A 25,125-nucleotide genomic window follows, 5' to 3' on the forward strand; every position below is an offset into this window, starting at 1 on the left:
CTGCTACGATGCCTTCAATTGCTCCTTCTTCGGTGACGTCCTTGGCTGCCAGTGCTGCTACTTCATCGGGAAGTTCTGCTCTCCCGGATGGCAGTACTAATTCGTCGAATTGTAAGAGGGATGCAGAGACTGACATATGTCTGGGGTCGGATGTATCAGGTACGCCAGGTGGGAATCCGTCGCTTAGCGTTGGCTCCATTGCTTATGCGGCGGGTGCACCACCAAATTCTGGTGACTCGTCCGGAAGTTCCACAGGAGGGCAGACGGCCCCTTTGCCGGGTTCGGTAGCGGATGTAGCAGCCTCACTTCCTGATGGTAGTCCCAATGACTTGAAACAAGGATTCAACAGGTTCAAGTCGTTTGTATTTGACACCAGTGATAACCTTCCAAGCAACGTAGGCTCGTCTGTATCAGCTGACGGGAGTCATGGGACGACTTCTGATCCTGACGGACCTGACCTGTCTTCTGGCAATGGCTCGGGTGACTCAAAACCCTCCGCTACGACGCCCTCAATTGCACCTTCTTCGCCGACGTCCGAGGCTGCCAGTGCTGCTACTTCAAGTATTTCCGACACCGCCAACAACGCGTGTTCTGACATTCAAGATACCGACATGCCCGGCGAGAACGTCGACGTCTCTGGAGCCGCACATGCCATTAATCATGACGTGTGCTTTGGCTTAAAGGCGGCTGCAAGTGGATGAAGCCAACAAGCTTACAAAACATCCAATGATTAATGACGAACTTCACGATCACTTTAGACGTATGACTTTAAACGAGATTGTAAAGTGTCAGACCTTGTTTCGCAACATTTTCTTCCTAGTTTTATTTGTATTTTCTTCTATTTTGTATGATGACTGAGTCACTGAGAGGAAATATATGATGATTACATAGGGAAAAAAATACCGTATGAATTGAATTGAATTGAGATGTCACGAAACGCGTTTCGTACGCGCTTGGCATGTGACCACGTGAATAAATTACTGCTGTTGCTGGATATTCAATATTTCCCAACCTGTTCTCGTGTTCAACTTTCTTTTCTCCGCGTTAACGGAGCTGCGTAGTCATCTCATTTCTTACCGTCTCTTGTGCTGCTGACAGGTGGCTGTCCCGCTAAGCCGTACGAATAACGAACCGAACGTAAGTCAGAATCAATTATAATTTATTTCCCTAGAGAAAAGTATTGTGCGAAAATTAGAGAAGCCTCTTGCTGACTTAGTAAACCCCGGGCTCGCAACCACTTGTTCCACAGCTATTCTTTTGACTACAGCCAAACGAGCAATGGCATCCACAGAGCTCGGGAATATTCAGGACACGAAAATGGTCGTGGACGAGCCGCAGACGACTGAAGAGACTGGGCCGAGGGTCCAAGAGAAGGAAACTGTCGCACCGCGTCGCTCGTCTCGCATTAGCGCGACCACTGGTCCAACCAGCAACGGTGCAGCAAATAAAGCTAAACCTGCACCCAAGGCTACAAAGAAACGCTCTGTGCACGACTTGGCGGATAGCGAGGCTGGCGACGCTAAGGAAAGCACGAAGAAGGTTGGATACTTCGCTCCCGTCTCTTATTATCTTATTACTCATGTAACTGTTATACATACTCTAGGCGAAGACAGCTGAGGAAGACGAGGGAATGAAACTTGGTGAATCTTTGCCTGATCTCGTACTCAAGAATGAAGAAGACGCAGAAGTCAAGGTCCAAGAGCTTGCAGCGGGCAAGAAGGGTGTTGTGCTATTTTTAGTGCCGAAGGCTGATACACGTATGTTAAGCTCTTTTCATACCGGATGTACCCTTCTTCGCCATCTGTTGGGGATATTTGTCGGAAATTAGGTGATATTGATCTTTTTTCCTTACATATGTCGTAGCCGGTTGCACGACGCAAGCCTGTGGTTTTCGGGACATCAATGCGGATTTCGTTACTGCGGAATTTGCTGTTTACTGTGTCTCGGCTGACACTCCAGACAAACAGAAAAAGTGGAAAGATAAGGTTGGTACTCCGCGATTCTTCAAGTACTTTCCTTCTTAAATCAAGTAAACAACCTTCTCTTCGCGTCTGCTTCATGAGTAAGAAAGCTTATTTGAATAATAAACTGACTGTCTTTCCTTTGTGTGCTTTAGAAAACTCTTCCATTCCCACTTCTTTCCGATGCGGAGCGTTCACTCATTGAAAAACTAACCGGGAGCGCGAAGAAGACGGCAAGAAGCCACTTTGTATTTGCTGGTGACAAACTCGTCGACAAAAGAATGCCCGTCAAGCCAGCAGATAGGTTAGTCGTTCGTTGTGCTGTTAACTTAGATCCGCAATCCTGTCTCCGCGACAAGTGAAGAGACGTTATGCTGATGTATTGTCTTGCTTTGTAGTCCTCGCCTTGCACTTGAATTCATCCGTGCACTTGAAACAGGCAACACGAGTACACTAGAGAAGATTGAAGCGCCTGACGCTGCTGACGTGGCTGCAGCGAGTGCCGCAGCGACAGTAGCTGCTGAACAGCCTCCGCAGGACACGGTCCCGACTGATGTTGCTCCAGCGAACACAACAGGAGACAGCACAATCACTGGCGAAGCGGCACAAGCTCCGGCAGCAGCGTAATAAGTTTATTTAAAACGGTTGGAACAAGAAATAATAAGGAGCGAGAAACGGGAGAGACACGGAAAGACGATCTTAATGTTCCCTTGTCTCTGGTGGGATCAAAATTCGTGATAGGACACTGCGTTGATGGACTGTACATATATGAACCTGAAATGTTCTTGCTTTCCTATTTGCTTTGGTCGGTTTTGTATAAAATAATATAATCGTGCTTTGCGTTTGGTCTATGTAGTACGAGTCCTTTGCAGTGCAGTGCAGTGCAGATGGATTCAAATTGAACAGGAGTCTGAAAAAGAAGAAAAAGCTTCTTCTTGACCTTTCTATTTCCTGTCCATCGATGTCGCGAATAATGGAACAATCGGTAGGCAGCAAAAATAATTGCCGATATTCATGTTGGACTGTAATTATTCATTATATTGTCAATCCAGTATTTTGAGCCGACTACCTTTTGAGTTGATTACTGTAATTGGCCACCATGTGAAATAAATGCAGTACGCTATATGTAACCCTCTCTACCACTGCCGTGCCGTGCACATGCACTCGCAGTGAAACATCGATATCAAGCCTAGTGCAAAGGTACTCTCTCCGTACGAACTCTTGTGCATCATAGCATCCCATCTTGCGTCTTCTTCGACTCCTCACGATCAGTTAGAATCTGAGTCGGAACAACCTATCGACAACTTCGACAAATCGCCATGGAAAAATACCAATGGCTTCGCGAATGCTTCAAAGGCACTGAGGACTATGGTACTTCGAAAGTGGTTTCGCGTTATACGTGCACTGAATAAGGATGATTGGGAGATGTACGAACAGTACTTTCCGTTCGTCTTTTAGATTGCCAAGTAAGTACAAGTGGCTTCTGTTTTTGCGTTGCAATACTGTTCGCTTCGGAGATCATCCCTCACTTTGGAATCCATTTAAATAAATAAAATAAAATTGCTCATCCGATCTTATCCTAGTTCGCTAGAATGGTGTGGATATAATCACACATATCCGGACAGCCTGGCTACACAGAAGTTCCTGAACTAGTTGAAGAACAACATCCGTAATTCTATCCCCTCCAGGTGCCGAAGACTCCAAACTTCGTTCATTTTTCCTATGCTACTTGGACGATGTCATTGCTCCCATAGCAAGCTCAATGAAGGTGTTTGAGCTTTGGAACGAGCAGAATCCGTGGCCGTCCTTGATGACATTGTATTGCGGATGTCTTACCGGAGCTACAAGTCTTTAAAATGAAGCAGCCGGATGTGTGTTGTCATATTTGTGACGACTGTGAACCCATGAACATTTCAGAAGACTTTCCGACAGAGGGAATCGTCTATACGGACGGGAAGGGGTTACCAGTATGTTCCATTAACACTTATATTGGTGAACATTAATATAAAGGCGAATCCTGTATCACTTTCACACATTTTAGAAATCTTACTCCCGAAAGATTGCTGAGCTACAGAAGCTGCACACGGTAGTGATAACAGTTGGAGTGGCAAGAGGCCAATGACCCTTTGACAAGCAAAATCTACTGTCATACTCATGGTCCAGAGAGTACGAGACATGCCTTATTCGCATGAACACGGATGCGTCATATCGGGAGCGGATCTTGGAACGGAAGAAGAGGAAGAGGAAAGTCCCCCCAATCTTAGGAGGGTTGATTGGCACTTCCAACTAGTGGAGGACTTTGATGAGGATTGGACAGATTAAGGGACGAGGCAAACCACAAACGACAATGCTTTGCATCGTGAATTGTGTAACATTAGTGCATAATTGCCACTATGCCCTGGGCTTGCTCAGAACGTCTGTTGGACTGAATTGAGAGACAAGCATGACTGGCCCGGGATCAGCCAATTGTGTTAAGAAATAGGCATTTACGAGGATCTATTCCCTAATGTTCATTAATATGCAGGAAAAAGAAAAGAGAAAGGGAAAGCAAAGCGACGGCAACAAGCGAGAAACAAAAAGATAGTAAAGGAGAGAAAAAGGACAAAATCCGGTGTAAACGCAGGTCTGCGAAGAGGCTAGCGAAATGTGTATATAGAAATAGGAATTGTATAAACTAAAGGACGAATCAACGAAAGCCAAGATAGTAAACCAATGTGATGGTGAAGAGGAAATAAATATAGTACGATATGTGTTCACGACGGGCCTTGAGGGGCATAGATAGGTACGGTGCAACAATAAAGTAAAACGATCCATATATGAATTCTCAAGAGCCACAGTTTTAAGAGTATTCATTCTTCTTCTTCTTCTTCCTCTTCTTCAACAATAGCGGATTTGAACGCAGGAGCTGATCGACCATTCGGAAGTTGTCTACGGCTCATGCGCGTTTCGTTGACAATGGACTCGGGTGGAACGTCGAATACGCCGTCTGAACCAGGTAGAGGCATGGTTCCTGTAATCGGCGAGTGACCTGCCCTTGTACGAGCACCTCCGCGACCTCTACCTGCTTTCCGAGCTCCACGGTTGTTCGGACGAGGGACAGGAGAGAGCTGCATCGGCAGTTCCATATTCTTCTGATTCAACTTCGAAGCCATCGATGCGTTTGTTGGAATTTGTCCGAGTCCACCCGCGAAGGCGGGGAAGTCATCGTCTTCGTCTACCCAGTCGGAGTCATCGCCTAAGTTGATCGATTGTCTCCCCGAGAAGACATCCCGGATAGTCATAGGCTGATCCGGCGCAGGTGAGACGGCGAGTACTTCCACAGGGAATTGCGGTTGACGAGACCGCCAACCAGGAGGCTCGGTGCCCCAAGCCTTCTTCCAACTGGAACTCCTGACGGAAGTAATGAAGCTCGCTGCTGATGGAGGGCCGAAAGTGGATTGCTTCTTTTGCGCAAGGAGGACTGTACTGTAACATGAGCGGCGCGGAGGATCATCTGCTGATCTCAAAGGAGAGTACCCTGCCCTTTGGCTCTCTCCCTCAGAAGCGTCATAGAAGGAGCCGGGCCGAGAAGACGGCAGCGAGTGAATGGATGAAGTTGTGGAGTTAGAGCGAACATGTGCAGGTCGGTTAGAAAGGTTTTGTGACGACGATGGTCGTGCTTGTCTCACGACACGTGTAGAAGAACTCGATCCGGCGCGCTGGTGATACTTTTTAAGAGGAGAAGCTCGACCATATCGCGCAGTCGAACCGCTAGATCCCGCGGATGGTGACTTTCTGTGCCGACCCTGCATACTATAGCTTCGAATTGAAGATGGTCGCGACGAATGGACTTCTCGTTCTACTTCGGAATTAGGTGTGAATGAGCGTCGGCTTGGATCACTTCTTTGGCGGGAGATATTGTCCATACCGTGTTGTGGAGTTTCCATAAGGACCATTTGCATAGATGCAACCGAGGAACGACGAGAGTTTATGCTGCTTGAGCGACGTGAGGAGATGGATGCCCGTTTGGCGCGAGGTTTCTGTCCACTCCAGCCACCGCGTCTCTTGAAGGTGTTGCGCGGTGGCCTCGGTGAAGGAGGAACAGGTACTGGACCACTGGAACTCGCGTTGATATTTACCGGAGGCGGGACGGCGGCCTTGCGCTTTCCCTTGCGGTCCTCGTTGAACCACATCCGGAAAGTAGTGAGCAGATTGTTTCGGTTACGAACTGGCCCGAATAGTTTATGTGATCCATCGGCGCCAAAATCATTTGTGTTCCCGGGCGAGTTTGCTGGTGTGGGCGCAACGGTAAACGTGGAGGATCTAGCGACCGGGACCCAAGGAGAGGCACTAGGTAGACTTGTGGGAACTGTTTTCTCATGCTCTGGCGTCGATGGTTGAGTTGGAACGTCTTTTACAGGACGAATAGGAGGTGACTTCGTCAGGCGCGCAGTTGCATTCGCATGACCATTGCGGGAGTCTGAAGATGAAGAGGTTCGTTCCTTGTCCTTATCTTTGTCCTCCTTAACAGCCTCAGTGGACTTCTTTCGTACCAGCCCAGCAGCCTCCAGCGCAGTCATTGTGGCACGCTGTACGATGCTGACACTTCCAGATCGTGCCTTGCCACTACTACGGCCTTTCGAGCCATCCTTACCATCTTTCTCCTTTCCAGGAGTAGATGGGGCAGATTTTGTTGATTCCATGGAGGTCGGAGTTGGTGATAAGAATGAACGCGGAGACTTAGAACGCGGAGGCGTTACTGGCGGTGATGCATTCTTCTTCTGCCGTGCTTCAGCGACAGTCGGCGTTGCAGGGACAAATGCGAGTTCTGGAGCAGAACGAGATTGCTCTAATTTACCGAGGGCTTTCTCAACAGCCGGAGATTCTGGGACACCCAGAGACGGAGTCAATCCAATCTCCAGTTCTGTCTCCAGTTCTGTTTCTACGTCACCATGAGCGGCGGACTCCTTTTCCTTTTTGAACGCGGACTCTAAGGCTTTCTTTTCGGCTTTGCGTTTTAGCATCCACCACATCGCGCCGGTCGCATCGCAGGCATCGCTTAATACGGAGTGAACCATTTGTCCGATGTCGAACCCCAAGATACTGAGATTGTTTAGCAGCTGCCGTTCTAAGGGCGTGGAGAAAAGGAGAGGAGCTGGCGTGCGTAGAAGAGAGGCGAAGTCTTGCGGAGGGACACCAACTGGATGACTATCCGACACAGGAGACGAGGGCTGCGAGAGGATAGACGAGACAGAGCGTCGCTTTGTACGAGCGGGCGTCCGCGTAGGATATGCAGTTGGGGCCAGTGAAGGGCCAGGAGAAGCACCAGGAAAATTTGTGGGGCTTTGAGCAGGAGAAGGGTCTCTTGAGCGTGAAGCGTCTCTTGAATCGGTCGACAACCTTCTGGACAAGAAGATGTCGTCTTCTTGTTTTGATGACTTTGCCAAAGTCCTACCCTTCGCGGACTTCTTCCGGCGCGAGCCTGGGTCGGCCATATCCATTTTCTTTTCGCGCTGCTTGACAGTCCTCTCGCTGGCGTTACTATCGAAGCTTATATTATCTATCATGGCAAAAGACTCATCCGCAACGGGGCTAGCGGAAAGCGGTGGCTCGGAAGGAGCAGAATGGAAGCTCGCTTCTGAAGTTGAAGGTGATGGTAGGTGCTGCGCTGAGCTTGAGGAATTGTCCAGTGGTATCGCAGGTACAGAGGACGTCGAAGGAACGTTCGTCGCAATATTTAATTGAGGAGCGGCATCAGAGGGGCGCGAGAACCATGGATGAGCAAGGATCTGGGTAATAGAGAGACGTTTTGCCGGATCATATTGGAGGATATTGCGAAGGAGGTCTCGCGCATCTGCGTACCCAGCGACCACGTTCATTAGTCTTGCGAAGTATTATATGAGACGTTCGTAAAACTGTACCTGCAGAGAGCCAATCAGGGTTCTCAAACTCTCCAACAATGATTTTCTCTCGCATTACAGCTTCATCATCATCATCGAATGGCAGTGTTCCAGTCAAGAGGCAGTATAGGATGACCCCTAACGACCAGATGTCCACCTCTGCAAAGAGTTGAGAACATAACTTAAAATGAAGTGATTTCTGATGACGTCACCTGGCCCGAGGTACTTCTTTGCCATCAACATTTCCGGAGCGGCATATCTTGACGCAAGTGAGCAAACAAATGTATACAATCACAGCTGTAGGCGTACCCAGTAGTTCCGCAGTACGTGTCAAGCAAGGAGCCTCGTTCAAACTCCCGAGTGAAACCAAAGTCTCCGAGTTTAATCCTACATCGTTCATCTAGCAAGACATTTTCAAGTTTGAGGTCCCTGTGAACCACGCCCTTCTCGTGAATATAGCCTACGGCGAGACAGAGCTGGCCAAAAATTGCGCGGGACTCTTCTTCCGAAAGGCGACCCTTCTCGGCAAGGTAGTCGAAGAGCTCGCCACCAGAGCACAGTTCAGTGACGAGCCAGATAGTTGACTCTGTTGCTATCACCTCGTACAATTTACATACATGAGGGTGGTGAAGGCGGCGATGGTGGTGGATCTCGCGGGTGAGGGCAGCGGACATGGCCTTTGGAATTTGCTTGATTGCCACGCGCGTGGAGGTGAGTCTGTGTGTGCCCAGCCGGACCTTCCCATACGTGCCTGGACATTTGAGATGACCGGACCCGGGTCAATATAAGTACTTGGTGCGGCAACACCTTGAGTGCATACCTTCACCAATGACCCTGCCAAGGGTATAGTTCCCGACGACCTTGACCTTTGTGGAGGACAGTTCCTTGCCAAGCTCGTTGTAGGCATTTGCGAGCTGGGCCTTGAGGTTCTGGGAAGAGGATGCAGAGTGCTTGTGGCCTTGGATGGACATGGAGCATATACAGAGAGTAAAAAAGAAAGAGAACGGAACAGGCGCAGGGGCCTTAATTGGAAGAAAGAGACAGAGAAAAGGCTGGCCGTCGACGGCGGGAGGGACGTGGACGTCGACTAAACGCCTGGCTGCAACTGTGCAACACGATGATTAGCCGACAGCGTGCTAACAGGCATTACATAATATGCACGTCGTCCATAACGGGTAATGGTGATGTTCGACTCTCGAGACGCGTCTCTGCCACTCAGTACTATAGTACTCTGAGTCTGAGTCTCTGACATTCACAAGAAATAATTCTGGCAATGGGCGACTCGTCGCCGTCGAGAGTAGGCACGGAGCCCCCTCTGACTATCTCGACGCTGCTCAGCTCGCTGCACAACCATCTGCAAACACAAACACAACTACTGCCCACCCTCCATGCCCAGCTTGGCTTGCCGCAATCGGCTCTAGCAGACGAACTCACCACGCTTCATCAACGGCTTGCTGCTTGTGTCGAGGAACAGATTGAACTGCGCAGGCAGGAAGTCGACAAGTGGATGAACAAATGCGATATTATCGAACGCGAATGTCTCAAGTATGCAAAGGCCTTGGGTGGACATACCAAGGTCATTTCGACGAGCATAGGAGAACTGCGCAAACAGCAAGTCCTTCCCGTCCGCCATGAGATGTTGAGCCAACATCAAGAGAAGCTTGATCATGTGAGCACCCACGTAACGGATTGAAAGGCACCATATACTAACACTCTGGCTTTGCCGCAGTTGTATAAGGCGAAAATTGAGCAACTGCAGAACCTGACAAACCGAGTTTTGTCGCTCTCCAGCACACTCGGTCCAGAATTTTTCGCCCTGGACCTCACAGAACCTCCACCGGCATATGGTGAAAGCGTCTCGGAGGCGCAGCCATTACGCGAAGTGACTCCAGAGCGATTTTCCAAACTAGAGAAGGAATTAGCTCGTGGCAAGGCGGAAATCGTGAGTGTAATTACGATTGTCTTTGGACACGTAATGCTAACTAGATGTAATCAGAATCGACGCTTGCAACAACTATCCGCTACCTTCTTGCAATTAGACTGGCTTTATCAAGAGCTGGACATTCCTCCTCCTTCATGCGAGGATGAAGACGTTTTCGCTGCTTCATCATCGTTGAAGCCTCCTATGACGCAGAGAATTCCGTCTATATCTCGCGAGTCTGGTGATCCATTTCTCTCCTCCGTTTCATCAATTGGAACGCCAACTCCCTGTCCGCGCGGAAAATCCAGTGGCTCTCTGGTTATGGAACCCGAACGCACTCCGGATTATAATAGGATATATACCAATTTCTTGGTTCGCGTAGACGAGGCAGAGTCAGTAGGCAAATCCGTCGAGTCTAATCCTCTGATCGGCCTTGAAGGTGTCCAGCCGACTGTCGAGCTCATGGCTTGGGCGGAAGAAACGAAGAACGCGCTCGAGGAGACCAAAAAGCGGCGCGAGACTCATATTCAGGCTATGTACGATCAGCTCGAAGCACTGTGGAAGCGACTTGGTGTCGAAGATGAAGACATTGATGGCTTCGTCGAGAATAACCGGGGTAGTACCGAGGCAGTCGTTCGATCATATGAAGAGGAACTAGAACGCATGTTAGAGCTTAAGCGGGAACGTATGAGCGTGTTCATTGGAAATGCACGTGAGGAGATTGAGGTACTTTGGGATGAGCTTATGTATGGCGAAATGGAACGTGCTGAGTTTGCGCCTTTCACTGATGGTCTGTTATTCTTCTTCTGTCATTTGCCCTTTATATTTCTGATTAACTACATTCTCTTGCAGATGAGCATTCTGAAGATCTTTTAACTACACACGAGGACGAAATCCGAAGACTGAAAGAGGAACGGCGAATAAAGGCACCCTTGCTTACAAGCATTCGGAAGTACTTCGAGATATGCGATGGTGAGAAGGAACTCGCGGCCGCTGCCCAAGATCAAAGTAGATTATTGGGCCGAGGGCCGCGAGATCCTGGCCGACTTCTTCGGGAGGAGAAAATGCGGAAACGTGTTAAACGGGAGAAGCCAAGAGTGGGTGTTCATTTGGTCTAGTCCTTCCATCCTCCGAGGTGCTGAAGTACATGTATTTATCTCTAGCTTGAGCAAGAACTTTTGAACTCTATTCCAGCTTGGGAAGAGGCTGAAGGCAGACCTTTCCTTGTTAATGGTGTCCGAGTCATGGAGGTGCTTGAATCGTTAGGTGCAACAGCCAAAGAGAGCTCGCGTCAGACCAAGACTAGAGCTGGTTCTGTCCCCGCACGATCGACGACACCTCAAACGGGCATCAAACGCAGCGCGTCGCGGAGCGCGAGCTCTGATTCTGAATCAAATCCGAACAAGAGAGCTAGGGTTGTATCGACTACTTCTGGACAGTCGAAGGCGCGGGCAGTCTCTGTGAAGAAGGAACCCCAGGAGTCGCGTGTACCCTCGAGCCGTGTTCCGTTCAGTAGTCGGATTGGAACTTTCAACTCTAACGCGGGCTCGTCGACGCAAAATGGCGCGCCTTCAACTCTGAAAAAAGGTACGAGAACCCCATCTGTGGCATCCGTACCTCGACCTGCCAGTGCTTCGTCAAAGGCACCTATTGCATCAACTCAACGAGTTACTCGTGGAGCGGGTATTGGATTAGGACATCCTTCCTCCGCACAGCGTGGGCGACCAATCTCGGCTTCTGCGTCGGCAACTACGGGAAAGACGTTCTCACTCATGGGAACAGGGCGGACACCGCGAGGTGTCGGCCCTGCGAAACGGACGCCGAAGAGGAACAATCGGAAGGAGAGCTTCCGACCGAGACCGAGTACCGTCGGTGCATTACCGAGTCGGTTTGGTGGTCCTTTTGAGTTTACCGTCCCAGAGGAGGACGGGTATTGATGTCTTTAATTTTGCGCCCTTTGACTTGCGAGCTGGTGGTTCTTCCTTGTCTATCACCAATCATCTTCATCTTCCACGTCCGGTACGATTCTTGTGGGTGTTCTTGTCCTTCTAGCCTTTCCTCCCTTTCTTTTCGCTCATTAAGGAGAATTGCATACATACCATTTGATCAAAGACCGTTTTTATGATATGATTATGGTATTCCTTTTTTGTAGTTTGGGTCTGTCTATTGTCTATTGTTGTAATAGTATGCAGATACGAAATGACTTGGTGTACGATAGAAGTACTATGATCGTAGATGGGATTGGATGAAAGTGTGATTTACTCTACATCACTTGGTATAAGGGCACGAATTGTTGTGTTGACATGAGATTATTGGACTTGGTGTAGAATTTGTCATTTCATTCTCTTCGATCACTCATTCGCTCAATGGCCATCGCCATGGTACAGTAACATTGCGGAATTTCCATTGTATTGACGGTCTAGATCCAGGTCCTACATTATTACAGACAGCGTATGCAATGAGATAAATTAATCGATAGCATTGAAAGTTCGTGAAAGCAATAAAAACAATACATCTGAGACAGCATTCTGCGTGGGTATTACCAGTTACCATACATTAGTTGTGCACATTCCTAAAGGTAACAAATTGTCAATTTATAAAGAACAAGAATCGAAGAGGGGGAGGGGTAGTCATCTTACCTTCAACCTCGTCAAATTATGTGTGATGGCGACGTTGATAATGGTACGCAACTTTCGTCGGACGTCCGCTTTACTAGTTGTAAGTTGATAATTTCCAGAACATTCACAATGACGAGAAACGTTGTCAGATTGAATCTGCTTGCATCGAGCACAACGGAGGTCCTGTTGAACGAAGTTACGCTCAAGACGATGTAAATGCTGGATTAACGCAAATTCAATAGCGGTTCTATCGTATTCGCCGTCGCATTCTGGGCAATACCACTTTGCTTGTTCAAGCGAAGTGGGAAGTAGGTCATCATCCCGACAGAAATCGAAATCCCGGATATGATCGCAGTAACAACATGTGACCATGGACAACTTGAGCGGATCGCAAGGATTGCGAAAGAGTGCTTGGTCGGAGAACTCTCGCACTCCGACGAGTTCCAGGAGATTGCGCTTCATCAACCCAATCTCAATTTGATAATCTTGTGCGAGACTGAAGACGGCGCAGGAAAACTTGATAAATTCGAGAGTGGGTTCGGTCATGTGCAGGTAGGATCCCGGTAGAACCGGGAAGGCGTACTCTGGGGATTCTCCTTCGTCCATTATGGACCTTTTGTGTTCGTCTTGAATTACTGAGACGACTTGGAGCATCCGACGAGTCAACTTTTGCGCAATGAAGACTTTCGATTCGTCGATTTCCTTTATTTTCCCTGTATCCCGTTGGGTCACATCTGGCCCCAAGTTTTGCACAACACGAAGAGGTGTTCGGGTGTTCTGCTCAACCTCACGCCTAATTTTTGCCATTTGTGCTATGAAGTAACGCACTACGGTTCGGAAATGACCTTGTACTGCGGGAGGCAGGAACTTGTTAATGTTCCAGGTCGACGAAATAGCTATCTGCTTCGGCGGTTCGATAGCGAGCGGGTCCTCACAAACGACGGCCCCATAGTTCGCAGGATCCATATATAGTAGGAAATCGTAGAAACGCTCCGTTCGCAGATATATGTGCTTAAACAAGTCGTGAGATGTTACCGCCGTCGTGATGTATGTTGCGTATGCGTGAGCTGTTCCCGGAGGTTTCGATGTGACAAGAAGAATTCGGGAGAAATCAGCGTAAACTACATTTGAACCGAGACGCTTGAATTCGGCCAATAGTTGGATAAATGTCTTCCGCATGAGCCCGTGTATAAAACGCTGGACGCTTGGCTCATACATCATGGCAGAGCTCGAGCTCACCCAGCGCCAGAAGTGATCAAGAGTCACCGACACCGGACTGTTAGAATCACGCGCCTTATCGAGCAACCAAGCCCGGACCATTTGCTTAATGATTGCAAACATTTGGGGAGACAAATTTGAGTCACCTAACGTGACATTTGGTTGCGCATCCCCAGTGGAATAGTCATCCAGAGTGTGCGACGTTGAGTCAAAAGCGGTGGTCCCTCCGCTACCTTCCAGCTCATTGACAAGAGCCGATTGCAGTACCGAATCTATCGCGAGATTTCCAACCTGTATGGAAAGGCAAACTTTCGAGTAAAGGCCTGGAGAGAGAAATTCGGGGTTCGTGAGCTCTTCAGCGGGAGGCATATCATTCTCGAAACCACCAAGATCTGGCTTTTCTCCAGCTGACCACCACAGTACCATGTCTTGAGCTGATAGTCGGCGGGCTAACTCGATATCGCAGAAGAAGAGAGGCTGGTCATCTTCGATATGTCCAACAGGAATATCGTAGTAAGCCGCCTGGGCGATGGTTCTTTGAAGCCATGGCGCAAGAGAGAAGTAGCGTAAGAACATCTTCTTTGCAATTGCGCTTTGCCACGGGAAAATGTCGAGAATATGGCTAGCTTTTGTCGAAGGCATGCGCAGAACCGGGAATCTGTTTAGCTTCGGCACTGAACTGCTAAAGTAGGTGAAGTCCTTTGCAGATGACAATACGATGGTAAAGGACTTCTTCTCCAGAGCTCCGAGCTCTCGTGATATGGCCTTCAAAGCAGTCGTCTCATTGCTGTGATAATCGGTCGATGATCTAAGTGCGTCGGGGTAGACATACGTCGAGAATTTACTGAGGTCGGAGCGTTTCTTCGCTAAAAGATCTTCGTAGGCGTTCTCAAATCGTGGGATGAGCTGCCGTCGAGTCGCTGAGTCCACCACGTGCAATTTCACCGTCCCATTAGGAAGGAATAAAGCATACACATGAACAGGCGCAGAAGCGGTGTATGCGTGATATAGAAAGAGGTATTTAAGAGGCTTGCCACTGTCGAGGTAAGGTTTCCTCAACGGGGAAGGCATCGAGCGGTCCATTTGCCAGAGGTCAACGCCATTATCTCGGGCTCTGTTAAGTGTGAGACCTTTTTGGTCGGTAATGCAGGTAGTCCCAAGCTTTACAAGAGCACGGACAACTAAGGGGACCTACAGAAGATCAGCATGTCAATATCCATTAGTTAGCATTTCGGGGGAAGATTCTCACCTGAAGCTCATAGGCGCCATCAACGTTCGGATTGTTGATCTCATTCGTGAAATGGCTTTCACCATTTAGGAATGTTTCCTCGGACATGGAGTACTTGTAGAGATGGAAACATGGACGATCACGAGGAAGGGTCCGGATGACTCGATCGCGTATATAGTGCTCCTCAAATTCATCCCTTCCGGGCGGTGCTTTGAAGTTTAGATAGAATTCACGGGGAATCCGTAATGTCACCGGTATCAGCTCGGCGTTCACGCACAACCACATGGTGAAGCGGCCACGACTAATAGACCTAATCTGCACGATGTCCCAGTGGCGAGTAATTACACTCCTCACTCCTCGGAACATCGATGGCACGGCCATTGAAGGATCTTCATTATCGCGAGCCTCTAATTGCGCTCTCCAGCGTTTCTTCACAGCTTTTAGCCACTTCGGATAGTTCTTGTAAGGGTTTGGAAGCCGGGTCTCAGATACAGGTAGATCATTGTTCTCGGTGATCTTGCGGGAGGCTTTCTTGGTAATGGCAATACGGTCTGAGGATGGACGATCACCATCTTCAAGGGTCAGATCCTCGAAGTCGGGCAGGTTCTGGGGCTGAGTGTGCGATTCATCGGCTAACGACTTCTTGAAAAAGTCCGTTACCTTGTGTTGCTTAAATTTGTCGTCGAGAGCAACGACACGTCGGTGAAGCCAGTCCGGATGGCGTATGCGAGGCACCGGATTAGGAACCTTTTGCATGGCGGCTGGGATGGTGATAAGTTTCTGGATGACGGAACCTAAACGCTCAATATAATAATCCCAATCCAGTATGGCGCGCAAGTCGAAACTTGCCAGACTATTATCCTTTAGCCATTTGCGAAGGTACGTCCTCTTCACGCTCTCTTCGGCAGAGAAGATGGCAATAGGAACCGCACGTTCGGTCACTGGAGCGCCTATCGGTTTCGCCGAAATTACGAACTTGCAAGCCAGGCCTTTATCCTTGACCATCTGGTCACCTAAAAACTCCGCAAGACGCCTTGCCGTGCTGATTGATGTTGATTTCTGGCCAGCGTACTCGGCGAGAGTTCTTGACATACTCCGGTTCTCCGCGATCAGCTCGACAAGCTCTTCATCACTCAAGCTTTCTGCTCTGCTGTACAGGACGTCCAGCCAGCGATCCGCTATTTCGGCGACAGCTGCATAGCATTCTTGAGTTGTCGATCCCAGCAAAAACTTCTCGAAGATCTGAGACTGAAAGATCTTGATGAGCTGTAACTCCCCGCGTCGCTTGACTTCAAATCCTTTCAGCTCCGCCAGAGACCCATCATCATTGAATACAGCGTATCGTTTCTTCAGCAATTTGTCCTCCTCTTTTGAAGACGGCAGGATCATTGCCTTGTACGGACCATCTAATTCGAAGAAGATCGAGTTCTCGCTATGGACCTTGTACTGACTAGTTTCTGGATCCAGGTCATGATATTGGTGGTTCGTGAATTTTGCATGGACGAGATGATTAAGCATTGTGCATGGGTACGAGAAGCCAATGGTCTTCCCATTCGCTAGTTGAAACTTGAAGTTCTCGGGGAAAACTTCGGGAAGCATACACCAGATACCGTCAGTATCAAGTTCCAAGGGACGACCAATTTGTTCGACGAGCTGACGAGCCATCTGGATGATCGTCGCTCCGGTCAGGCACGTTATTCCAGCCATCTCCATCGAATGCCAACGAGCGCCCTTTCGCATGACGTACCCATAGAAAGAATTCAGAATGCACTTGTGGGCTAGTTGAAGGGAATCATAGATAACAATCATCTTCTTCGCCTCCTCGACTTCAGCGACGGCCCCGTTAGAGCCAAGGCCATCTAGATTTTTCTTCCACGTTTTGTGCAGACCCTTGTATTCGTAACGACGATCACGGAAGCGCCGCACCGTATCAACGTAAAAAGGGTTTTCGCGTTGGCAAATTATAGTCTCGCGCTGCACAATACGTGTCTCTTTTGTTTTCTTGTACACCTTGCGAGAGTAATCACCAAGACGCTTATGTAGCAAAGCGCTCTGTTCAGCTGGAGACAACTCGTTAAAGCGTCGTTGAGGTCCGCCGGGACGCTTCGCAGGAAACTGTTCCTGATTTAATGCATGTCGAACCATGTTGTACTCGTCGCGCTGGGCAGGGAAATATTCTCCTCGCCACGCCCATGTCATGCGGCGATCACACGTCTTTCCGGGACGATTGTAATCACATACGGCACAGACTGACTCGTCGACCACGGAGTCAGGTTGAAGTCGATTCGACAACATGATGTTGGGATACATCGCAGCAACGTCCAAATGGTATATAAGCGGCTTATCGAATCGCAGGGGTTTGTCACGCATGAGTTCAAGAGCGGCCTGAATCTGGCCTTTGACCTGCTCGTAGTTTACAACATCGTCCATTGAACATTTGGATTCTTCAACAATACAGAATGTCAGAGCTGCATCAAGTTCGTCGATGAGCTAGTCGAACACACAGGTGAGAACAAATATCGACTATTTTAATTGAGCGCCTTACCTTCTGTGCTGCCTCCGGAACAATTTTAAAGTTAGTCGGGATATCACTTCTGAAAACTCCGGCCTCCAGAGCCTCGACGTGCCCACCGACGTAAGTTTCGGATGAAAGCAGGTGTCCCTCAAACATATTGCCATGAGGATCTTCATGTCTGTTCGGCATGATGATGTGACCTCTATACGCCTCCACCTAGAAAAGTAGGGGGTTCAGAATAGCATCGATGTGATTTAATAAGGCCAGCGGACCATCAATAGCGTCTCACAGAGCGTTCCGGTCCCTTTCCTTAACACTTCATCGGGATTGAGCGGAATTATGTTACACAGTGAGAAAATGAAAGGGTGCACATATTTCATGTACAGATAATAAGTCGCCACGGCATCGGAAACTGAGTACTGGGCGAGAGTCTGCGGTTGTTCCATTGCATAACTTCATGGAAATCTTAGTTCAATGGGTTAATATGATACGATGGAAAACTCACGGCGTCATAAGTTCAGGGTCCAATTCAATAGGATCATAGCCCAGTTTTGCAGTCGTGACGGCCTTAAGACCTTGACTACCTTGGGGCAGGTACGAATCACGCTTCACCCAACGGAAACAGTCCATGTGCACGCAGGTACGGCTCTTATATTCGTCTTCCGAGTCCTTTGAGAATCCAATTTCAAGGAACATATCAATCCCATGCACCATTGCCCGTGCACAGAGGAAGGGAAAATCGAAGAAGTCACCGTTGAATGTCGCTACGACAGTTGGTTTGACTTCTTGGAAGTGTTGGAAGAATCTCGTGATAGTCGCTGCCTCATCGGGTTCGTTAAAGATAGTGAATGGCCCTTCTAATCCTTCCTTCGGCGTATATTCGAAATCATCGATGTCTTCACTGACAATTTCGCGATTCGTGATGAGAAACCCCTGGCCGTCAATCATGTATGAAATCATCATGACTTGGTCTGTTGCACTATCGGGAAACTTGAGCGGCGCTTTAGTTGTCTCAATATCATATGCAAGAACGACGGGATCAGGTCGCTTCACGCGGTCCATTTGCGAGAATTGCGGCTGGCCAGCCGTGAACGAGACATTGTACCACAAACCAACTCGAAGTTCGTTATCGATCGCGACACGAAGATAATACGGAACGTCAAACTCGCGCACGTCTATTATGGCATCACGAGGATCTATATCTTTTGCGCTCTTGGACTGGCCATTCAAAGCATCTGCTTCCGCGGCCCACGAGGTCTCGACCTCCACCTGCATGTTTGATTCTGACATGTTGACAACTTCGGCGTATGCATCGACTGCACTGAGTTTTGCACCATTTTCCATCGCCAAGGGAACAATTTCGCGGCGTACTGCGAGAAGATCTGAGACATTGCGGAAGCAGAGTTGGAGATATAAGCGTCGATGACCCATGAGATGATTTGGAAGTTTGAGGTCTTCCTTTCGCTCTCTAACGATACGATATACCAGGCCTTCAAACTTCTTGTTGATCCATTCTTCTACAATGGTTTCTGTTCCGTTCTATAAAAGTTACATCAATATCCGCGCTAATAAGCAACAATGTTACCTACCTTGCAAGAAATGCAAAAATATGGATCGTATTGAAATGTGGTTTTGAAGAGGCCCCCGTCATTTTCTATGAAGTAGAAGTCCACGGCCGCTCTTCCGGACGGGTGATCTGGGTCCCTTACAAGAATCTAGAGAATTGTAGATGAGAAAGGATACAGAGGCGATTTTTAATATGTACCGACGGGATGCATGTTAACCAACCAGCCTTCCCGCCTAGGTCCTTCCTGAATCCTAGCAAACCCCAGTTTTTCATCCACTTCATCGTTTATTCTTATCTGTTCAAAGCGCTCGGCAAGTTGGGTACCCTCTTCATCCTTCGTAGGAACCGCGACGACCGCGTTCGCATTGGTGTTATTACGACCACCTCGACCTCGACCGCCTCTGAAGGATGATCCTCCGCGTCCATTGGCACGAAAGGATCCTCGCGCTCTGCGAGAAGAGGTGAGTCCAAATGTGCCGCTTCCACGACGCGACATTGTGACTGCAAGAGTCCGGAGTAGCTAGAGACGAGTGAATTGAAGAGTGAGTAGACTTCGCCCTGCAAGCACCGTGGAACGTGACTGACAACACGCTTCGTCACATTGTGTCATGTCACGACTCTCCGCCATCGATATTCTGATTCACGTTCGTACCACCATGAACAAAGAAGTGGAGATGCAAGTAAGGTCTATGTGAAATAGTACTTTTTGACAGCCTCCCATTTCTTTTCTTTTCGTAGGACAAAAAGGACGACTGGGTGAAAATCGTTAGCTCCGATGGTTTCTCCTTTGTGCTTCAGCGTGAAGTTGCAATGGGCAGTGGTCATCTCAAAGGCATGCTTGACAGTTCACGTAAGTCATTATAGGTAAATTATCCACGCAGACAGTCCTGACTGGAGTCTGCCCCAGATGGTGGGTTTGAGGAGTCACTTTCTGGTATCGTTCACGTTAGCGAAAGGTAATTGCTTCCCTAATGCTGTTTCAGCTGCGCCGTCTTCTCATCATATCACTTACCGATTGTTAGAGGCATCATCGTTGAGAAGTTACTTGAGTACTTAATGTATAAGAAGCTGTACGAAAATTCCCAGAACCCGAAGGATGTTCCTGACTTCCAGGAGAGGATTATTCCCGAGATCGCATTAGAGCTGTGCGTCCATCAGTTGTTCTCTAAACGGCGGGTGTCTAACCATTCCTAGGCTTGTGGCAGCAGATTACTATGATGCCTGACTTGAGCTCATACGAATATATATGTGTCGTTCTCGCCAAGTGATTGCACTGCCCCTTTCGTCTAGTAAACAAAATAGGTAATGTAGGCGGCTAATTCTTGTCTAGCCTGCACTGTATAGCTCAGTAAGTCACATCGGTGCTAATAGGATGCGCAGCCTACTGATACATGTTTACGGCACTCGTCAGTCCCACTACATGGATTTTTACTTTCTGCCACCCTAGACCCTACGACGCACAATAAGCAGTGCCTTGCATAGCTAGAATAGGAGAATATTAGTGCTCTGCCTCATGTCTTAAGCATAGGTCTTACGCATATTCGGCGTGGATTGTATTTTTGGAACGTAATAACTAGTCCCAAAGTTACAACGTCCCGTATCCCTTGACTCCACACAGCTTGGCGAGCCTTCACCGTGTTCGTCGATATCCATGCCGCATCAGGGATCTTTCACTGTACCTCTCTCTTCCGATGGGAAGGAGACAGTTCGTCTCGCACTGGAATTCTTTAACTTGAAAATTTACGCGGTCGCATCCATCACGCTCTCTTTCTCAGGTGCACCCAGGGAATTTGCAATTTGTAACCTGCAAGGCGCATTGGCTCTGTGCAGGGATACTACCACAAGGCAACTTAGCCTGCAGCTCATTGACCTCTATGCCTCTCCTGGAACAATAAACTGGCAGCGTGACCTATCCTCCACTGCGCAACTCAAGGAAATGAAAGAAGCAGGTGTCAAAAGAACGTACCTTCTGGCAGATGATGTAAGTGACCGAGTCCTTTCTATAAATCTATCCTCCTTATGAAGTATTGTATCCCGTTACAGGATACTCGTGCGACTTTAGTCTTTGCGGATGATGTGGAAGCATCGAAGTTTACGACGAAGTTTATCAGAACAACTCGTCGTGGCACGTGTCCTGCTGTCCAGGATTCCGCCGATTTGGCCATTGATTTAAGCAACCTTTCCCTTGACGATAGAACCATCCGGGGTTCTGAGTTGACGGCGAATGAAGACACTTTGGAGGGCGCCAGCCAATGTTCTCAATCGTCCGAAAGTCCTTCGCAGAATTTAGAATCCAAATGTAATGAAGAAGATCAAATAAACAAGTCGGATGACAAGCACATCACTGGTTCACAGCAAGACTCACATTCTGCAGGTACGTCGAAGAACGTGCAAACAGCAAAGGGGTATTTAACCTAACGAAATACAGACGCAGCGCAAGATGGACCTGATACGTGGATTTGCCATCTCAAAGGGTTTTCTTGTCGGCTTCCCGATTTAACGTCTAAACTGGAGTCACTGGAAGAGATTGCGCTATCCGAACCCAAGGGTAAAGGAGGCTGTGGAATCATTCGACGTGCTTGGCTACGTGACGGAACTAATGTAGCAATCAAAACCTTACTCATTGGCTCGCGTGACATGTTCAACAAGGACATGAGGGAAAGAAAGGTATGCAAGTTTTGTTTTATGATCTCGACGTGGAATCCTGTGTGGTTAACGTTCTTTAAGCGCTTTCGCAACGAAGTTGCCATGCAGAGCATACTGTCGCATACGAACATTCTACCCCTGTTAGGTATCGCAGAAGCGCGGGAGCATAAGTTGAGCGCTAGCTTGGTCCTTCCATGGATGGAGAACACAGATAGTCGCACATATTTGAAAAAGAATCCCCATGTACTTCGGCTACCGCTGGTACGCGTAAATTACCTTATTTGATTGCGCACGGCTCATGCATGACTATTGAACGTAGATATTAGGGACCATACGTGGCATCGCCTTTCTTCATTCCAAAAGAATTGTCCACGGAGACATCAAGGCGGTATGTTATGTAATTCATTCGAATCGGCCCTAGATAAAACTGGACAAATTCACAGAGGAACGTATTGATCTCGGATGATGGTACACCTCTTCTTTCAGACTTCGGATTGACGTCTTTTGCCGAAGAGGATGATCGTGAGATGTCCCATTCGATGGTGCCTGCGGGCAGCCCTGCTTGGATGGCAATAGAACTGCATGAATCGCGGACGCCTGCCTTAGCGGTCACAAAGTATTCGGATATGTGGGCATTCGGGATGACAATAATCGAGGTGCGTTCATGCTACATCCGAATGTGGTACACGAAGGAAATAAACAGAACACGTATTGTGCAGCTCCTCACGGGTAAATCCCCTTTCCCATCTGGAGGAGCTTGGAAAGTAATAATGTACCATGACTACGACAATTACCCGAAGAAGCCTACGGCAGAGGAATGTACTGACACACTTTGGGAGTTAACTCAGAGGTGTTGGAAAGAAGAGCCCACTTCACGGCCGACAGCAGACGAGTCAGCTCACCTTATCGAATCGATTCCCGCACCCCTACCATCTTGAATATGCAACTCGTGTGGAACCTAGTACATGGGCGTTCTCTCTGATCTTCCTATTGGATCCTTTCACGACAGCATTTGAGCTGAGACTGCCTCATTCGTTTTGACCTTGTAAATACCATATTCTCCCAGTTCAAGCAACTTGTCCGATCAACTTGAAGTGTTCCTAGTTACGTACGTCTTGCATGCTGAACGCCTTTGATAGGCGCTTGTTAATGAACTTCTTTCGGGATACTCGGGGCGGTCTTGTACATGAGGGCGGTGTCGCGATACACGCCGGCTGTGCACCATTTGGGAGAAATAGGCGCCATAGCTGTATAACTCTGTGCCTCTCGTGATCGATAAGCTTGGTTCTTCGTTGACTTTCTTTGGAACCTAGGATGCGAGGAATGCTTGTTCGCGATACAAGGTTTACACGTGTTGGTCTGGACGAAGATGCTTTATTTCGGACTTGGGGCGATACATACTTCTCTTTTGCTCATGTTATGGGTTACTATATTGAGAATAATTACAGAACCCCTATATATAAATCTGTCAGATAAGCAGCGTCCAGGACTAGTTTAACCATCCGAATTCCGTCGAGACACTATGCTTACCGCGACTCCGACACATGTTCAACATGCGCTCTCGCTGCCTCCACAGTCACAGCTCATCCTTGTCAATGATGAAGGAACGCCTGTGCATTCATATAGGGTGCGTGCTAGGCTCATGTCCTGAGTGATAGATCCGTTCAAATCAGCTGCTTTGCAACATCTCAGAAAAAATCAATTGAACATACATGCGGAAATAACAATGGGAAGGCACAAACAACAACATCTCCGTTGCGAGCATGTAGACGCTTAGAAAAGCGTAACAGTTCTCGCGTGCAGTCCAACACAAATGATACTATTTCAGCGACTCCCGAAGACTCAAACAATGGACATCCTAAAGAGAGTCTCCTGGCATCGGGGAAATATGATACTGTGTCCGCTCCCATGGTCCGGAGTCGGACGTTGGATACACGGACCGAACGGGTGATGGAACAGTGTCGTCGTAGCTCAGCACCGCCTCAGATGCAGAATGACGCCCATCCGTCCCAGGGTCCGGAGGCAGAAAGTTCCAGTCACGAAAAAGTGGAGAAATGGTTGAGGACACAAAGTCGTGAAAATGTTGAACAACAGCTTGGCTCTTCAGCACCCCCGCGTCTCGTAGTTCAGCCACCGGACGAAATTTCTCCAACGGAGGAGGCTAAAGAGAGGTACTGGCCGTCGTCATCCCCAGTTCGTCGATACCAGGCCTCCGATTCTCTCTGCATTCCTGGGCCAAGGCAAATTACAATTTCGGGGAACGAGGCTGATGAAGTGCACTCGCCTTCACAGGATTGCCCTAGGATTTGGAGGGCAACAATTGGTAACAAGGAATATGAAGTCACTGATGTTACAAGTGACGTTACCGACATTGTTAGAACGGAAGGGGATGAAGGCGGCTTCGGCTACGTGCGACGAGGAACACTCCATGGACAGGACATTGCCCTCAAAGAAATGAAACTAAGTTATCAGCTTCCTCCCTCAAAGAAGAGTGAAATGAAAAAATCGAAGGCATGAATGACCAAATATTCTCAATGCATTTGTAATGCTCACCAATAGTATAGCGCTTTCAACGGGAAGTAGTAATTGCAATGCTACTTGCTAAATCACACCATCCGAATATGGTGAAGTTGATTGGCATTGCGATATCCCATGACCTTGGTGCATGTCTGGTGTTTCCTTGGATGGCGAACGGAGATAGCCTTTCCTATATCCAATCCAACGACGTCCCTCGGGTTCCATTAGCAAGTTGTCGTCGAGTTCTACACATATATAATCAACCTAACAGCCTGCTTTAGATTCGCGGAACTCTCGAAGGTCTTAGATACCTTCACAAGCGAGGCTTTGTACATGGAGATTTGAAAGCTGTAAAAGCGTTTTGACTCGCATGCTTAAAACTTGTTGACAAGGCTTTTGGCAGCGCAACGTTCTGATTTCCGACGACGGTATTCCATTAATATGTGATTTCGGGCTCTCAACATCTACCGAGCTTGATGACGAGCAGCCGTCAAAATCCATCCAGCGTGCGGGGAATGCCCAGTGGATGGCGCCAGAGGCGCTGATGGATGATGTCCGAAAGTGGACGAAAAAGTCTGATATGTGGGCCTTTGGCATGCTCATGATTGAGGTTACCTATTCATTTCTCGCAATAGAATACTTCACGCTTACAAGGATACACATAGATCCTGACTGGCGATTTACCATTCCCAAATGGGAACGAACCATCCATACTTTTGGATATTAAACGAGGTCGTCTTCCGTTGCGACCCACACATCCTGAATGTTCGGATGCGTTGTGGAGCCTGATTCAGGCTTGCTGGGAAATGTCACCAGATGAGAGGATCACAGCCAAGGCAGCACTCGACCGGATGAATCAGATATAAATATGCGGCAGGAATACGGAGAATGGGTACGTTATAAAATATTAGAATTAGCAGAGGCGAGCTAGGTATCTGTGTCGAACTTGAAGACGCCGAATCAAATGATTCAAATCAAATGAGCAACACCTTGAACAAGGTCTTACACATGTATTACATAATCCACCTCATTTCTCGGTCAACTCCTCGTGCTTT

The 25,125-nt window shown here is 48.3% G+C and overlaps 8 protein-coding genes across 8 annotated transcripts; 6 read left to right on the top strand and 2 right to left on the bottom strand.

Annotated features, from left to right (window-relative positions):
• Positions 1-1,025: 1,025 nt before the first annotated feature.
• Positions 1,026-2,803, top strand: FOMMEDRAFT_116901 (AhpC-TSA-domain-containing protein). The gene is made up of 6 exons (XM_007262367.1): positions 1,026-1,137; positions 1,250-1,539; positions 1,604-1,757; positions 1,864-1,985; positions 2,117-2,265; positions 2,360-2,803. The coding sequence occupies exons 2-6, from the start codon at positions 1,279-1,281 to the stop codon at positions 2,586-2,588; spliced, it is 915 nt and encodes a 304-aa protein (XP_007262429.1). The 5' UTR covers positions 1,026-1,137; positions 1,250-1,278; the 3' UTR covers positions 2,589-2,803.
• A 1,659-nt stretch (positions 2,804-4,462) lies between these two features.
• FOMMEDRAFT_16829 (Pkinase-domain-containing protein) lies at positions 4,463-8,859 on the bottom strand. Its single transcript, XM_007262368.1, has 5 exons — positions 8,661-8,859; positions 8,150-8,591; positions 8,053-8,099; positions 7,862-7,999; positions 4,463-7,794 (listed from the first exon to the last, which is right to left on the bottom strand). Exons 1-5 carry the CDS (start codon positions 8,809-8,811, stop codon positions 4,811-4,813), a joined length of 3,762 nt encoding a protein of 1,253 aa, XP_007262430.1. The 5' UTR covers positions 8,812-8,859; the 3' UTR covers positions 4,463-4,810.
• Positions 8,860-9,230: 371 nt separating this feature from the next.
• On the top strand, positions 9,231-11,818 carry FOMMEDRAFT_116908 (uncharacterized protein). The gene is made up of 5 exons (XM_007262369.1): positions 9,231-9,509; positions 9,570-9,782; positions 9,837-10,551; positions 10,614-10,858; positions 10,925-11,818. Exons 1-5 carry the CDS (start codon positions 9,348-9,350, stop codon positions 11,696-11,698), a joined length of 2,109 nt encoding a protein of 702 aa, XP_007262431.1. The 5' UTR covers positions 9,231-9,347; the 3' UTR covers positions 11,699-11,818.
• Positions 11,819-12,298: 480 nt separating this feature from the next.
• Positions 12,299-18,816, bottom strand: FOMMEDRAFT_138263 (DUF1744-domain-containing protein; the record flags this gene model as incomplete). Its single annotated transcript, XM_007262370.1, has 6 exons — positions 17,846-18,816; positions 17,613-17,793; positions 17,371-17,556; positions 14,847-17,315; positions 12,401-14,788; positions 12,299-12,333 (listed from the first exon to the last, which is right to left on the bottom strand). The coding sequence occupies exons 1-6, from the start codon at positions 18,769-18,771 to the stop codon at positions 12,301-12,303; spliced, it is 6,183 nt and encodes a 2,060-aa protein (XP_007262432.1). The 5' UTR covers positions 18,772-18,816.
• Positions 18,817-19,563: 747 nt separating this feature from the next.
• FOMMEDRAFT_138264 (POZ domain-containing protein) lies at positions 19,564-20,451 on the top strand (the record flags this gene model as incomplete). Its single annotated transcript, XM_007262371.1, has 6 exons — positions 19,564-19,587; positions 19,646-19,757; positions 19,815-19,863; positions 19,930-20,052; positions 20,102-20,255; positions 20,319-20,451. 5 exons carry the CDS (start codon positions 19,564-19,566, stop codon positions 20,130-20,132), a joined length of 339 nt encoding a protein of 112 aa, XP_007262433.1. The 3' UTR covers positions 20,133-20,255; positions 20,319-20,451.
• A 1,204-nt stretch (positions 20,452-21,655) lies between these two features.
• FOMMEDRAFT_72000 (kinase-like protein) lies at positions 21,656-22,491 on the top strand (the record flags this gene model as incomplete). The annotated part of the gene is made up of 4 exons (XM_007262372.1): positions 21,656-21,814; positions 21,873-21,941; positions 21,997-22,209; positions 22,273-22,491. The coding sequence occupies 4 exons, from the start codon at positions 21,656-21,658 to the stop codon at positions 22,489-22,491; spliced, it is 660 nt and encodes a 219-aa protein (XP_007262434.1).
• A 584-nt stretch (positions 22,492-23,075) lies between these two features.
• On the top strand, positions 23,076-24,070 carry FOMMEDRAFT_131225 (uncharacterized protein; the record flags this gene model as incomplete). Its single annotated transcript, XM_007262373.1, has 2 exons — positions 23,076-23,180; positions 23,246-24,070. The coding sequence occupies 2 exons, from the start codon at positions 23,076-23,078 to the stop codon at positions 24,068-24,070; spliced, it is 930 nt and encodes a 309-aa protein (XP_007262435.1).
• Positions 24,071-24,144: 74 nt separating this feature from the next.
• Positions 24,145-24,936, top strand: FOMMEDRAFT_151348 (kinase-like protein; the record flags this gene model as incomplete). The annotated part of the gene is made up of 4 exons (XM_007262374.1): positions 24,145-24,288; positions 24,352-24,420; positions 24,474-24,680; positions 24,736-24,936. 4 exons carry the CDS (start codon positions 24,145-24,147, stop codon positions 24,934-24,936), a joined length of 621 nt encoding a protein of 206 aa, XP_007262436.1.
• Positions 24,937-25,125: the final 189 nt, after the last annotated feature.

This window comes from Fomitiporia mediterranea (assembly GCF_000271605.1).
Source record: "Fomitiporia mediterranea MF3/22 unplaced genomic scaffold FOMMEscaffold_1, whole genome shotgun sequence".
NCBI lineage: Eukaryota > Fungi > Basidiomycota > Agaricomycetes > Hymenochaetales > Hymenochaetaceae > Fomitiporia > Fomitiporia mediterranea.

Bases quoted from the DNA above. Each gene is read 5' to 3' on its own strand.
- FOMMEDRAFT_116901 (XM_007262367.1), top strand. From the start codon at position 1,279: ATGGCATCCACAGAGCTCGGGAATATTCAGGACACGAAAATGGTCGTG. The intron at 1,758-1,863 runs GTATGTTAAGCT...CATATGTCGTAG, and splicing joins AGTGCCGAAGGCTGATACAC to CCGGTTGCACGACGCAAGCC. The intron at 1,986-2,116 runs GTTGGTACTCCG...TGTGTGCTTTAG, and splicing joins AGAAAAAGTGGAAAGATAAG to AAAACTCTTCCATTCCCACT.
- FOMMEDRAFT_16829 (XM_007262368.1), bottom strand. From the start codon at position 8,811: ATGTCCATCCAAGGCCACAAGCACTCTGCATCCTCTTCCCAGAACCTC. The intron at 8,592-8,660 runs GTATGCACTCAA...TCAAATGTCCAG, and splicing joins TGGCAGGGTCATTGGTGAAG to GCACGTATGGGAAGGTCCGG. The intron at 7,795-7,861 runs GTACAGTTTTAC...CTGGGTACGCAG, and splicing joins CCCTGATTGGCTCTCTGCAG to ATGCGCGAGACCTCCTTCGC.
- FOMMEDRAFT_116908 (XM_007262369.1), top strand. From the start codon at position 9,348: ATGAACAAATGCGATATTATCGAACGCGAATGTCTCAAGTATGCAAAG. The intron at 10,552-10,613 runs GTCTGTTATTCT...ATTCTCTTGCAG, and splicing joins GTTTGCGCCTTTCACTGATG to ATGAGCATTCTGAAGATCTT. The intron at 10,859-10,924 runs GTGGGTGTTCAT...ATTTATCTCTAG, and splicing joins TTAAACGGGAGAAGCCAAGA to CTTGAGCAAGAACTTTTGAA.